Raw genomic sequence first — 15943 nt, 5'->3', positions numbered from 1 at the left:
AGTGACTTGCCCAGAGTCACAAGGAGCTGCCTGTGCCGGGAATCAAACTCAGTTCCTCAGTTCCCCAGGACCAAAGTCCACCACCCTAACCACTAGGCCACCACTATTGGGAGGAGAGCAAGATACCACAATAGCTGTACCAGACCAGATATAGCAGTTTTTTTGGTGAGCATGATTCTGACAACTCCGAGTGTCCTTAGTTTGGGTCCTGGTACAACTGTTTTCCGTCTATATTCTGAATCCATGGAGTCTGCAGATGGGGGCCCTCTGGTGGGTTTGGAGAGCCGCAAACTGGGAAAAGCTTTCCATCTTCACTAGTGACTTTAGAACAGTGATTCCCAAACCTGGTCCTGGAGGCACCCCAGCCAGTCAGGTTTTCAGGATATCCACAATGAATATCATGAGAGAGATTGCATACACCGCCTCCACTGCATGCAAATCTATCTCATGAATACTCATTGTGGATATCCTGAAAACCTGACTGGCTGGGGTTGTCTCCAGGATCAGGTTTGGGAACCCATGGTTTAGAGGCTATTTTGCAAATGATCACCAAGTTGGACTTAACAGTGAGTAAAAAAAATGAATCAAGTAGAGAATGACTTGGAAAGTATTACAAATAGAGTGACTGCTTTGGAAACTGGCTTTGTGAGAGTTCCTTCTACAGTGGAAGATTTGGGGTGGGGGGTGGGGGGAACTGATTTAAGTTACAGTGAGTACAACATAAAACCATTCAAGATTTTTAGTTTGCATGAATAGATGGAGAATAATTTGAGGATGCTCAATTTAAAATTCTTGAACTTTTCTCAAGCATCCCATCTAGAGATCTTAGGAATATATGGTGGAAATATTAAAAATCCCTGTTGAAGCTCTTCCCCCACTGCATAAAGGTTGTTTTTTTTTTTTTTTAATCTGCTTTATAAAAAGCGCCAAGCCAGGGATCAGCCTTCGGCACCTAACCATTTTACCTCTATTCAGGAAATTTAGACTGCCCCAATTTGATTGACCGCACATTTTGTCCATTAGATTGTAAGCTCCTTTGAGCAGGGATTGTCCTTCTTTGTTAAACTGTACAGCGCTGCGTAACCCTAGTAGCGCTCTAGAAATGTCAAGTAGTAGAAGTAGTAGTTATTAGAGACTTCCATAGAGTATGCGGAAGATTATGTGGCTCTACTTGTAGCATTTGCTTTTGAGACTGATAAGAATCATATTATAAATTTTTTCACCACAGAGCTAAACTGTTTTAAGGGGAAAATGTGCGGTGTTTTCATATCTATGTAGGGAGCTTCAAGTGCAGCATAAGCAATTTTTAATGCTGCATAAAGGAGACCTGCAAAATAATGGTGTTTTCTTTTTAAGATTTCCTGTGACGCGTTGATAATATGAGATATGTCTTTTTTGATCCTAAACAATTAGCAAGTTTTTTCTGGATAACAAGTTTCCTGTTCAATTGATGGTTGAAACCGATTGTAGCTGAAAAGTAACTGAATTCCAGGCTAATGAACGTACATGCTTGGTGTCCATTACTTTATTGCCATTCTATGCTTTTCCTTTTTATTTTCCTCCTAAACATCTGTGGTCTCACTCATATTTGGAGACTAAGGTGCTGAGATTTGGTTTATTGTTTTGCCTTGTATTTTTTTTCTTTTCTTATTATTGCCCTGTGTTCTGTAATCAAGTATTATTACTTAAATTATATTTTTGAAATTTTTTCATTATGAAAAAAAATCTTTTCTGCAAAGTTTGTTAAAAGCCCGTCATACCTAGATCTATAAATGTAAAACTAGCCTGCCTCAAAGTCTTGCCCACCTTGTATCATCCCTCAGAGGCAACAAACTATTTTACCTATAGAAATCATAATTATTCCCATTTATCAAAAGTACCAGTTATTCTAAGTTCAGTAGTTTCTGTGCTGTCTTTTGTCCAGCTCTCTGCAGTAGTCTTTATTACAGCTCATCTCATCCCTCTCTTTCTAAAGCCCTTCTTGGCTATGAAACAACACAGCTGTAGGGGGGATTATTTTTTATTTGAAATCTTAATATTTTATGAGATTTTATGGGTCTGTAGTTGGCTCCTGCGACACATTGTAAAGGAATGTTCTGCACATTCCTTGGATTACAATTCTATACTACAGTGATGTAATGCTTACACTGGACCAATCTATAATAATTAGGCCATAAGGAATAGTTAATTTTCCTCTCCAGTCATGCACTTCACTTTATAGAAGTGCATTATAGAACAGAGAGATCCACTCAAACAGTAACAGAATACATTTTCAGTACCAAAACAGGACATCTATAACAAAACCTAGGAATTGATTTTGCTCACTTGCAGAACAGAACATACTAGTTGTAATATTTGTAATCATCCATATTCTTGGTTGCTCGGTTATCTGCATTACAAGACAAACAGCATATTGTGAGAAAATAATGCTACATGAAGACAGAAAGCATAAACAAGTATACAACCGGCATGGTTTGCTAGCATTCTATACTTTGTAATATTTCTCAGGCATTTATGACTGCTCATTTTCAATGCTTATTTAATTTTACCCATATTCCGTTCCACAAGAATGTCAGATTTTGTTGCTGGCAAAGCCTGGAGGAGAAGCTTCCTATAAGGTTGAAATCCTCAGTACTGTAGAAGATTCCACACCCACTGGAGCCCAATAGCATCACCTCAGTGATACGTCTAAATATTGTACTGGAAAGGACAATTCAGTCTCTACCACATCAGTCTTTGGCCTTTACTTTTATCACACATTGAGGGGCATTTTTGATATGACATCTAATTTGGACTTTTGACATTTTGTGGTAAGCGTCACAAATTTGAATAGTAAATATAGCCATTTTCAAAATAGCAAAACATCTATCTTTTTTTTTTTTTTTAATGGCCACATACTAGATGTTTTTGTGCTCTGTGTGTTTATCTTTTTGGTCCACATTCAAAAAAACAAAAAACAAAATCCAAGTACAAAATGCACAAAATCAAGCCACTGGATAAAGGAGCAGCCAGCAATCTTAGTAAAATGGCCTCACAGATATCCTCAGAGAGCAATGGGGCACCCTAGGGGGCACTGCTGTGGACTTCATAGAAAAGCTCCCAGGTACACATCTCACCATTACCCCCTTAACTCGTCTGCTGAGCCCTCCACAATCCACCACCCCCAACTGTACACCACTATAACCACCCTTATGGATGAAGGGTCAAGAATATGTGGGTACAGTAGGGTTTTGATGAGTTATGGAGGGCTCACACTTTCCACCACAAGTGTAACAGGTAGAATGAGATAGGGGCCGAGTCCCCCTGTCTACAGTGCACCAAACTGACCACTATACTACTCTAGGGACCTGCTTGCTGTTCTAATAGAACTGGCTATAACATCTGCAGCTGTCATAGAGGCTGTTAAGTACTATTTTTATTCACATCTTTGTGGCGGAGTAAGGGGTGTCATCCCTGATCTCCTCCAGTGGTCATCTGGTCATTTAGGGCACCTTTTTTGTGCCTTATTCATCTTTAAAACAGGTCTAGATCAAAACGTTGAGGTTTTAGCGCTAGACATTTTCATTTTATTCCATTATGGCTATAAAACATCCAAGTGTTGGGAATGCCCCCAAAGCCCACCCTAATCCCACCACTGAAATGCTTCTTTGTGATTTGGACGCACTGCAGACATATTGCATAGATAAACATCTGCAAACCAGGTGTTGAAAATACTGAATTGGACATTTTGAGAAGAAATATGTCCAACTGCTGCTTTATGACACTTTTTGGATGTTTTTCTCTTTCGAAAATGAGCCCCATTGTTTACTTTAAGAGTACTGAGACTACCCACAAGAAGTGCTAATTGTGAAGGCAATAGCATCAATGCCAAATAATGAATTCTGTGAAAGGAACATCTTTAAAAAATAAAGGGCACAATTATAATAATAACAAAAAGTCATGCACCTTTTATTCCAAAAGTATAAGATTTAGAAAATAAAATATACAGGATACAAATGTATTAGGGTCACAAACAAGAGTGCTGACTCTGTATGAACACTAACTTAACCATACAACTGATAACAAAACACATAGCGCACCTTAATAAAAGGACCTTACGTTCCTACCCATAACCTCTGCTCTCAAGACAAATCCCTCCTTTCAGTACCCTTCTCCACCATCGCCAACTCCAGGCTCCGCCCTTTCTGCCTCGCCTCACCCCATGCTTGGAATAATCTCCCTGAGCCCATACGCCAGGCCCTCTCCCTGCCCATCTTCAAATCCTTGCTCAAAGCCCACCTCTTCAATGTCGCCTTCGGCACCTAACCACTACACCTCTATTCAGGAAATCTTGACTGCCCCAACTTGACATTTAGTCCTTTAGATTGTAAGCTCCTTCGAGCAGGGACTGTCCTTTTTTGTTAAACTGTACAGCGCTGCGTAACCCTAGTAGCGCTCTAGAAATGTTAAGTAGTAGTAGTAGTAGTAATAAAAGGACCCCTTATGGATTTAGTCCGTACTAAATGCCATGCAAACCACACAAATATAATGGGCTACATGGCATTTAACGCGCATGCTAAATCCATTAGCGCACATTAGTAAAAGGACCCCATAGTTATAATCCATATAAAATAAGCATGAAGCAATAAGACACAAAATTCTTTCAGGTCAGACATTTTTCTATAAAATCTTTATTAAAACTGTATTTTTTTTCTCCCTAGGCCCTCCCCCAAACAAAGCCCCAAAGCCTCTCCTTGTAGTCCTTTCTTGTTCCTTGAGACTGTGATTTATCGGATGGAGCGATACATCATGAAATCAATGGTCGTGCATCTGGGAAACTTTCCAATAGAGCTCTCTTCCACTGGGGTGTAAACTTTAATCTGCCTCATGTGAGTGTCTCTTCCATTCTGGTGATTGGCTAAAACTGCAATCTGAATCATAAACGTGCGAATGGGCTTCTTATGTGCATCCGTTAAAGGGACATGAATCCAACCACTGGGCTCCACTAGTTCAAGTTGCTGTTCAACAAAAACAAGAATATTTCATTAGAAATTTGCCAGTTTTCAGAGAATGAAGCAAGCAGAAGCAAAGTTGAACGGAGAAATTAAGTATGTTGCTGGTCATCAATCACATCACTATGAATGAGAATGGTTCATTTCAGATGAACTATTCAATTAAAAAAAAAATCAAACAATCTGGAAAAAACCTGAGTACCCTGTCAATATAAAGTCATGGGATAGGAGATAGTGTCCTATTGTGGATTAGGAACTGGTTGAAAGCTTGAAAACAGAGTAGGGTTAAATGGTCAATATTCTCAGTATGAGGGGGGAAGTAGCCTAATGGTTAGTGCAGTGGCCTGCAAACCAGGGGAACAGGGTTCAATTCCCACCGCAGTTCCTTGTGACTCTGGGCAAGTCACTTAACTGTCCATTGACCAGTACAAAATAAGTACCTGTATACAATACGTAAACCACTTTGATTGTATTATTTATTTATTTGTTACATTTGTGCCCCGCACTTTCCCACTCATAGCAGGCTCAATGCAGCTTACATAGTAATAGGATTACAAAGTAAAGTGTAGAGAAAACAGGCTAATCTTAGCAGAGTAATGGAGATGCAGAGTAGGGGAGATGTGTGGACAGGTAATAATATGAGAAGGGGTAAAGGAGGTAGGAGGAGGTGCTAATTTTAGGTTAAATAGAGATAATCAGAGGAAAGGTCGGGGTGAGTATAGAGAAAAAAAAACCACAGAAAGGCATTATATTAAATCCCATACTCATCCCTTTTCCTACTTTCTCTTTCAAATGGAGAAGGGTAGATAGTGGGGTACTGGGCCGGCTGCTTTTTAACATATTTATAAAATGAGCTAGAGATAGGAATAACCGGTGAAGTACACAAATTTTTGAGGTGTATTTTCAAAGCACTTAGACTTACAAAGTTCCATAGTAACCTATGGAACTTTGTAAGTCTAAGTACTTTGAAAATGAGCCCCAAGGAAATTCAAAGTTGTTAAATCACAAGAGGACCTTACAGACTGGCAAATGACATTTAATGTGAGCAACGGCAAAGTAATGCATGTAGGAAAGAACCCAAACTATAGCTACATGATGCTTGGGTATCATCATTGATAATACGTTGAAACCCTCTGCTCAGTGTGCAGTGGGGCTAAGAATGCAAATAGAATGTTAGGAATTATTAGGAAAGAGATGGAAAACAAAAATGAGATAATTATAATGCCTTTGTGTCGCTCCATGGTGCGACTGCACCTTGAATACTGTGTGCGGTTCTGATCACTGCATCTCAAAAAAAGATACAGAGAAGAGTTATGAAAATGATAAAGGAGATGGGATGACTTCCCTATGAGGAATGGCTAAAGCAGCTAGGGCTCTTCAGCTTGGAGAAGAGACAGCTGAGGAGAGATATGATAGATGTCTAAAAATACTGAGTGGAGTGGAACGGGTAGATGTGAATCGCTTGTTTACTCTTTCCAAAAATACAAAGACTAGGGGACACACAATGAAGCTACTGAGTAGTAAATATAGAATACATTGGAGAAAATATGTCTTTGCTCAACATGTAATTAAACTCTGGAATTCCTTGCCAGAAAATATGGTAAAAGCAGTTAGCTTACCAAGGTTTAAAAAAGGTTTGGATGATTTCCTACAAAAACGTCCATAAACCATTATTAAGATGGCCTGGGGAAAATTCACTGCTTATTTCTAGGATAACTAACTTTTCTAGGATAATGAACTTTTGTCACGAGGTTATCCCAAACCTGTTTTAAAACGAGCTTTTCGTCGAGCAAAATACAACCACAGAAGCTTATTATTGAAGACTAAAGAACAAGTTAATACTTACGAACTAACTATGACATGTGTGATGCGTTTTGTTCCCAGAGGTGAAAGAATAACAAAGATCATTAAACAACATTGGGACATCATGCGCACACATCCCTTATTTAAAGAGCTGGGAGTTAGGACAGCTTTTTCTCGGGCAAAGAATTTAAAAGAAATCTTGAGTCCTGCAATGTTACCAGCGATGAACCAAGGCGGGCAGTCTGTGAAATATGGTCATTTCAAATGTAACAAAAAGAGTTGCAAAACTTGTGAGCTAACCATTGAATCAGATGTGTTTTGCCACAAGAATCATACACACAAATTACACAGCCATACCACTTGTCAAACGACACATATCGTATATTGTATTCGGTGCCCTTGTGACAAAATTTACATAGGTAAATCCAGCAGGTCACTCAACGCACGCATGACCGAACATAGATCTAGAATCACGGCAAGAAATATAGGTGCTCCGCTAGTGCAACATTGTATTAATAAAAGTCACACAGTAGACATGCTTAGATGTCAAGTTATAGAACATGTGACCATGCATCCGAGGGGAGGCGATCGTAACAGAAAATTGTCACGGCGTGAATCCTATTGGATTTTCAATTTAGGAACAATTGAACCAGGAGGTTTAAACACATACATGCATTGGGGGTGCTTTTTGTAAGGTTTCAGCTGAGAGCGTGCAGCTAATTCACTGTCGACGCTCACGCTTTTCGCCACGTACAGGAAACACATAGGAGTTCCGGTGCCGGCTTTTAAAAGAACGCCGCCGCCATTTTCATGTTAATGCAGAGTGAGCACAAGGTACACCAGGAAGTTGAAACCGTAAGTCTCGAGCTTAGTTTTTTAGGAAGAATGTATTTAGAGATTACATATTAATTAATTTTTTGTTGTAATTTTTTGATGCATATTGATGGTCTTGCAGGATTATCCCTTGACAAAGCAATCTGGCGAAACAGGTCCTGTCGGGGTAACGAAGGTTCCTGGATGCTCCTCAATATATACATAAGACATACAAGATAAGTTATTCTGATAATTTAACAGTGGCAGTCTAAATAGATATCTTCCTACAGTTTTATAAGTGTGTGCCCTAAGTACTTTTCATATTAATATATATTTTCACCAAATTTGGATGGAGGGGGTAGTCAATGATTAAAGACTGTTATGGCTGACAGACAAGAGTACTTTGTCATACACACAGCCAAATGATAATATATGAGACATCCCCAAGATTCAATTTGTATTGTACTGGGTGTCACTCACTTTTCTACTTTTTATTTTTGCATATGTTTGCTGAGTTCTGAGAACATAATAAGTAGAACGCCTAATGTTTTGACAGTATTTCTAGGATAAGCAGCATAGAATCTGTTTTACTATTTGGGATCAACCGGGTACTTGTGCCCTAGGCTGGCCATTGTTGGAAACAGGATACTGGGCTTGACAGAGCTTCAGTATGTCCTACTATGGCAACATTTATGTTACTACTACTTAACATTTCTAGAGCGCTACTAGGGTTACGCAGCGCTGTACAGTCTAACAAAAAAGGACGGTCCCTGCTCCAAGGAGCTTACAATATAGTTCAAACACTATATATAATTACATGCAGAGTTAAAAGTTGTGCTTGCTCTTTGTTACTGAATCTACTCAAAGTAGCGCCAAGAACTCAAAATTATACAGTTTCTGCTATAATTTTCATGTAGATCAGAAATAAGAAGGCTTTGGAGAAGTGTTGTTAAACTCTAGCAAGTGCATGGTGTTGGTAAACAATCTATAATTTAAATGGCATAGAGCACGATTCTGAAATTTTATGTAGAAAGTGACTCTAATGGAAATAGCTAACCATTCTGGAACAAGAGGTCACAGGATGGAGGAGAAAGGGGGTACACTCAAAAATAATTTAAAGAAATATTTCTTTATAGAAAGAGTGCAGGAAGCATGAACCAGCCTTCCAGTGGAGGACTTCGAGACAAGGGGAGTATCTAAATTTGAGAAAGCACAGGACTAAGGTTGAGAGTTTGTGAGGATGAGGAATGGACTGCAAAGCTGAGCAGCTGATAGAGATGGGTAGACAGGACAGGCTATATGGTCTATCTGCCATCAGTTTCTATGTTTACATGGACCACAGAATTCCATTTTGATGAATGTAATGTACAAGTGGTCCTACCAATGTCACAGTGAGGGTACGTTTATGCATGGACCTATGTTAATAAAAAGGCCAAGATTTTTCACACATAACTGAAGAATAAAAAAAAAACAATGTGACTACTCTTCTAGTTGGTTTCACAAGTTTCAAGAGTCACCAAGGCACTTGTTGCCTCAGAGCACTAATAATGCTTAAATTAGATGGATGCACCTGACTACATTACATAAGAACATAAGCATTCCCATACTGGGACAGACCAAAGATCAATCAAGTCCAATATCCTGTTTCTAACAGTGACCAATCCAGGTCACAAGTACCTGGCAAGATCTCAAGAGAGTAAAATAAGGGTTAGAAGATAAAGTTTGCCTTTTTGTGGATGATACAAAGATTCGTAACAGAGTGGACAGCCTGGAGGGAGTGGAAAACATTAAAAAGGATCTGCAGAAGCTAGAAGAATGATCTAATGTTTGGCAATTAAAATTCAATGCAAAGAAGTGTAAAGTGATGCAGGGAGCAGAAATCCACGGGAGACGTATGTGTTATGCGGACGTATGTGTTATGTGGCGAGAGTCTGATATGCACAGACAGGGAGAGGGATCTTGGGGTTATAGTATTTGAGGATCTGAAGGTGACGAAACAGTAACATAATAGATGAAAGCAGAGAAAGACCTGCACTGTCCATCCAGTCTGACCAACAAGATAAACTCATAAGTGCTACTTTTTGTGTATACCTTACCTTGATTTGTATCTGCCATTTTCAGGGCACAGACCGTAGAAGTCTGCCCAGCACTAGCCCCGCCTCCCAACCACCAGCCCCGCCTCCCCCACTGGCTCTGCCACCCGATCTCCACTATGCTTCTGAGGATCCATCTCCACCACCTCTAACGGGAGGGCATTCCAAGTATCCACCACTCTCTGTGAAAAAATACTTCCTGACATTTTTCTTGAGTCTGCCCCCCTTCAATCTCATTTCATGTCCTCTCGTTCTACCGCCTTCCCATCTATGGAAAAGATTTGTTTGCGGATTAATACCTTTCAGATTAATACCTTTCAAATATTTGAATGTCTGTATCATATCACCCCTGTTTCTCCTTTCCTCCAAGGTATACATGTTCAGGTCAGCAAGTCTCTCCTCATACATCTTGAAACGCAAATCCCATACCATTCTCGTAGCTTTTCTTTAAACCACTTCAATTCTTTTTACATCCTTAGCAAGATACGGCCTCCAAAACTGAACACAATACTCCAGGTGGGGCCTCACCAACGACTTATACAGGGGCATCAACACCTCCTTTCCTCTGCTGGTCACACCTCTCTCTATACAGCCTAGCAACCTTGGCTGTAGCCAGAAGGATGCTAGGCTGTAAAGAGAGAGGTGTAACCAGCAGAAGAAAGGTGTTGATGCACCTGTAACAAGTTGTTGGTGAGGCCCTACTTTGAGTATCGTGTTCAGTTTTGGCAGCCGTATCTTGTTAAGGATGTAAAGACTGGAAGCGGTGCAAAGAAAAGCTACAAGAAATGGTATGGGAAATGCGTTACAAGACATACGAGGAAAAGAGTTACTGACCTGAACATGTATACCCTGGAGAAAAGGGGTGATACGATACAGACGTTCAAATATTTGAAAGGTATTAATCTGAAAGGTATTAATCCACAAACAAACCTTTTCCGAAGATGAGAAGGCAGTAGAACTAGAGGACATGAATCGGGTTGAAGGGGGGGGGGGCAGACTCAGGAAAAATGTCATAAAGTATTTTTTTCACAGAGAGGGTGGTGGATACTTGGAATGCCCTCCCGCGGGAGGTAGTGGAGATGAAAATGGTAACTGAATTTAAAAAATGCATGGGATAAACACAAAGGAATCCTGTTCAGAAGGAATGGATCCACAGTAGCTCAGTGGATATTGGATGGCAACACCTGTAATTTGGAAGGAAAGCTAGTGCTGGGCAGATCTCTATGGTCCGTGCCCTGAAAATGGCAAGGACAAATCAAGGTCAGGTATACATATAAAGTAGCACATACAATGAGTTTATCTTGTTGGGCAGACTGGATGGACCGTATAGGTCTTTATCTGCCGTCATCTATTATGTTACTATATATTATTTAATGTTCTGGGTAATTTTTCAAGAACTCACAGTACCGAGCATTTGCTTTTGTCTCTTCTATCTTATAAAGATATACGCTATTAGAAACTCTATGCAGAATCTTTTCGTTGCTTTGCAGCTACACGCTAGAATGCTTTACCCTTTGCACATTTGACAGAGCTCATTCTTATTCCGTATTTAGAAAAAAATTTAAAACTTGGCTTTTTTGAAAGATTAACATTTTATATGGTGTACGCTAATTGTTCTTTTTATTATTTGTTATTGCTGATGTCTGTAACCCGCCTTGAACCTAGTGTTATAGGGGTTTTGTGGGATATAAGACTTTAATAGCATAGCATTTCCGATCTGAAGGATTACCTTTGAAAGCTAATCAAAAGATGCATTAAGTTAATCCAATTAAAAAAAAGGTTATCATCTTATTTTCTTTTCTCTGTTTTGATTTATTTCTATTTATTACCTTTAAAAGTGGACTAACACGGCTACCACAGCACTTTACTCAGTATAAACATGCAAAGCAGTTAAATAAAATTATGGAAAAGGAAAGGAACTATAATAATGGACAGGAAAGAGAAAAGAAGAAGAACGGAAAGTAGAAGAGAAGGCAGGAGAGGAAGAAAGCATTGCTTCTGGTGGGCCCTGACTATTGTATCGCCTGATCCCCAAAGGCTAAAGGGTTATGGGTTATGGATTTGATATACTGCTTTTATGTAATACAACTAAAGAGGTTTATATATATTATATACACGTACTTTCTCTGTCCCTAGTGGGGCTCACCATCTATGTTTTGTTTTACCTGGGGCAATGGAGTGTTAAGTGACTTATCCAGGGTCACAAGGAACTGCAGTGGAAAATGAACCTGGTCCCTCAGTTCTCAGCCTACTGCATTAACCATTAGGCTGCCCCTCCAAAAAGATGTGCTTTTAAGGCGGCTCTGAATTTCAGATATGATGGTTCAGACCGTAATGGTAGAGGAAGAGAAAAGTAATCCTTATATAAAGGAACCATGACAAACCAACAAGAACTGAAATAAAACTATATATCACAATTCAGCACATTTTGTGTGCATGCCCGTTTCCACAGAGTTCTAAAAGCATATAACGAAAAATGCATTGAAGGAATGATTTCCTGCAGAGAAAAAACAGAAATATGGGAACATAAGAGTTGCCCTACATCATGAGACCAAGGGTTCATTTAACCTAGAATCCTGTTTCCAACAGTGGCCAGTTCAGGTCATATGTACCTGGTAGAGACCCAAAAAGTAACAAGATTCCATGCTATTTAACCACATGGATAAGCTGTGGCTTTCCCCAGGTCAACCTTAATTATAGCCCTTTCCTCAAAGAATTTGAGCAAACTTTCAGAGTTACATTCAGGATCCAAATGACCTTGGCAGCTATATTAACTGCTTTTACCACTTGCTCCGATAATGAAGTCCAGAGCTTCAATATTCATTGTGTGAAAAAATATTTTCTCCCATTTGTTTTAAATATGCTACTATTTAACTTTATGGAGTGTCCCCTACTCGTTATACTTTTGATAGAGCAAGCAATCAATTCACATTTACTCATTTCATAATGCAATACTAGGAATATTAATCAATTGTCATAAAACAAAATAGCAGAGGGTGATTTTATTTTCAATCAAGTACTAGCAATATGTATCTTATTATCAGAGACGATTCAGTGCTCATAAAAAATATATATATATATTATTGGTTATACCTAACACGGCATTTGCAAGCCCTACATTAGCTCAACGCCACAAACTTGTGCAGGAGGTAGAGAAAGCATACCATAACCTATCAAAAACTAACACTGGCTAAATTAAGAAAACAGGAGGCAACTCTGTAGTCAGGAGCGTAGAATAAATAATTTAACAATTGCGCGTGTCATTGATGCTATAGGCAGTTATACACATATACATACTACGCGCTATTCTATAGGGTAGAACCTACGTGCTATATCACTTAACTACCGGGGAGGGGGGGTGTATATATGGGAGGGCCATGGGCTTGTCACCAAACAATGGAGCCCTTTTAAAAGGCACGTAGGCACCTACGTGCATCCAACGTGCGTCAAATTGGCACTACCGCCTGGCTACCATGTACCTCGGCCAGTAATTCCAATTTTGGCACGTGCCCAAAACATGTGGTAGAAAATAATTTCTTTTTTCTACTGCGGGGCACTTACCCGGTGGTAATCAGCAGTTGGCACGTGCTGCATGCTTACCGCCCAGTTACTGCATGAACCTTACCACTAAGTCAATGGGTGGCGTTAAGGTCTCAGGCCGAAAATGGACGCACACTAGTTTTCATTCTGCCACACGTCCATTTTCTGGCACATTAAAAAAAAAAGCCCCTTTTTTCCAGGTGCGCTCAGGAAATGGATCAGCGTGCATCCAAAACATGCATCTACACCAGTGCAGGCAACTTTTGGGCACGCCTTAGTAAAAGGGCCCTCATGTGCACAACTTATAGATTATTATCAAATTTTAAGTGCTGGGCCGGTGGTTGGGAGGCGGGACTGGTGGTTGGGAGGCGGGACTGGGGTTGGGAGGTGGGGATAGTGCTGGGCAGACTTATACGGTCTGTGCCAGAGCCAGTGGTGGGAGGCGGGGCAAGTGGTTGGGAGGCAGGGATAGTGCTGGGCAGACTTATACGGTCTGTGCCCTGAAGAGGACAGGTACAAATCAAGATATACATAAAAAGTAGCATATATGAGTTTATCTTGTTGGGCAGACTGGATGGACCGTGCAGGTCTTTTTCTGCCGTCGTCTACTATGTTACTATGTCAATAATTCAATCTTATCTGTCACAATCGTGAAGTACACTTCAGAACCCAAGTAACTTTGGCTGCGATGTGTTGAATGGTTACACTAAAAATTCTGCTTCAAAATGATTTAAATATAATTTTTTAAAATATTTTACTTGACGAGGCAAAGAAACTTAAAATATTCCTAGTTGACAACAGATGATTCAAGATAGAGTTAATCATTCATCCCCAGTTTCCAGTCGGCGTGGAGCATGTGTGAATTTATTTTACCCATAAGTACAAGCTAGAGGTCAGGATACAGCACTATGTCAGATAATATTGTCTTGCCTTCCCCCCTTGGCTTGAAAAGGAGGATTTGTTTGGTAGATTGAACAAAAAACAGGCTGGCTCCTCGGATCCATCAGATTATTTAGAGCTGCAGTTTTTAAAATGCTCTCTGCATGTTTTCACAGGTGATCGTCCTGTCAAAAGCTTACATTTTAGAGCTACTTGCAAGAGTGTCAGCTGGCGTACTTCCAAAGCAACTGCAAAGATTGAAAGCCAGAATTTATAACAACTTAAATATTGTGGGGAAGACGTCATGCTACCCTCAGTGATGCCAAAACTTTGTATGTATTTCAATTTGAAGCATGCCAGAAAGAAAATACAACTGGTTTGAGGACACTGAACTTTCAATGCTGCACACAAAGAAGGAAGAACAAGTTGGAACTGTCCAGTGCTGGATTTATGCTGCCTCATATATTATTTTTGTTTATTTTTGCTACATTTGTATCCCGCGCTTTCCCACTCATGGCAGGCTCAATGCGGCTTACATGGGGCAATGGAGGGTTAAGTGACTTGCCCAGAGTCACAAGGAGCTGCCTGTGCCTGAAGTGGGAATCTAACTCAGTTCCTCAGTTCCCCAGGACCAAAGTCCACCACCGGCCCTTGCAGATCACCAATGTGGCCGCGCAGACTTCTGCTTCTGTGAGTCTGACGTCCTGCACGTATGTGCAGGACGTCAGACTCACAGAAACAGAAGCCTGCGCAGCCTTCTACCTGGAATGTTGCTAGTGGAATAGCAACATTCCATGTAGAATCTCCAATAGTAGCAACATTCCATGTAGAATCTCCAGCACCACCGGGTAAAACCAAAACATATGACCCAGGGTTGCACCAGGTCTTACACCCCAGAGAAATATACAAACGCAAAAGAAACTTATAGTGTTGCACTAACAACTGAACATTGGAAGGTACCTTGTAAACAGCAAACAAGCAGGAGCACAGATAAGACTCATCTAAGTCAATATCAAGGTCAGCATTCCACAGAGAGGTCAAATGGGCAAAGTCCAAGTCAGGTGTTGTTTCCAAAAGAAATCTATGATGAAAGGCCAAAGGAATGAGCTGTTGCGAGCCTAGAGTATATGCCTCAGACAAAGTCTCTTGCACATCCTTACAGAGCTGCTCCCATGGCAAACTATTCACATAGTGGGCCTTTTACAAAGGCACGCTAGTGTTTTTAGTGCACAGAGATGCCTATATATTCCTATGGGTGTCTCAAGCATTTAGCACGCTCTAATTAATCATTAGTGAGCACTAAAAACACTACCGCATTTTTGTAAAAGACCCCCATAATGCTGTAATTGTAAACAGGCAAAGGACTCATGTGCTGGGAGCTGATATTGGGCTTGCAGTTCCACAAACGGTTGGAATTTGCCCTCTTCTATCAGCACATGAAAGAGATAGTGCAGTCCCTTAGCACTCCAATCCAAGAAAGTTTGAGACTCAGATCCTGGTAAAAAATCTGGGTTCCAGCATATCGCCATAAATGGTGTAACTGCAGCAGAGAAGTGATGTTGGTGGCAAAGCCATCTCCACACTGAGTGCAATGGCCTTTGAAAAATGCCCAAATGTTTAAGTTCTTTTGGTAGAGCATGGCCAGTAGTTATGAAGTCTCCAGGGATGTGAGAGAGAAATAGTCTGTGTTACGATACCAGTCATTGATGTGGCGCATCTGTATTTGAATAACTTCCCCTCCCTCCCCCAGTCACCAGCCTCTGACCATAAACTCAGCGGGAGAGCCCTTCAAGCCTAAAGCCTTAGCCATAGAGACCCATAATC

The 15943-nt window shown here is 40.3% G+C and overlaps 1 protein-coding gene across 4 annotated transcripts in view; it reads right to left on the bottom strand.

Annotated features, from left to right (window-relative positions):
* Window positions 1–4640: 4640 nt before the first annotated feature.
* ANAPC10 (anaphase promoting complex subunit 10) overlaps window positions 4641–15943 on the bottom strand; it is a 157082-nt gene continuing 145779 nt past the window's right edge. For 3 of the 4 annotated variants that reach the window (XM_030191680.1, XM_030191681.1, XM_030191682.1), the window contains exon 5: window positions 4641–4997. In XM_030191680.1, coding sequence (XP_030047540.1) covers window positions 4767–4997 — 231 coding nt within the window. In that variant the 3' untranslated portion in view covers window positions 4641–4766. Of the gene's footprint in view, window positions 4998–15102; window positions 15201–15943 lie in introns of those variants that run through there. The other variant, XM_030191683.1, reaches the window with a different exon arrangement.

The sequence above is a fragment of the Microcaecilia unicolor genome, chromosome 2 (assembly GCF_901765095.1).
Source record: "Microcaecilia unicolor chromosome 2, aMicUni1.1, whole genome shotgun sequence".
Lineage (NCBI taxonomy): Eukaryota > Metazoa > Chordata > Amphibia > Gymnophiona > Siphonopidae > Microcaecilia > Microcaecilia unicolor.
Note: the sequence above shows the minus strand (reverse complement) of the source record. Positions and strands in the feature narration are given on the sequence as shown.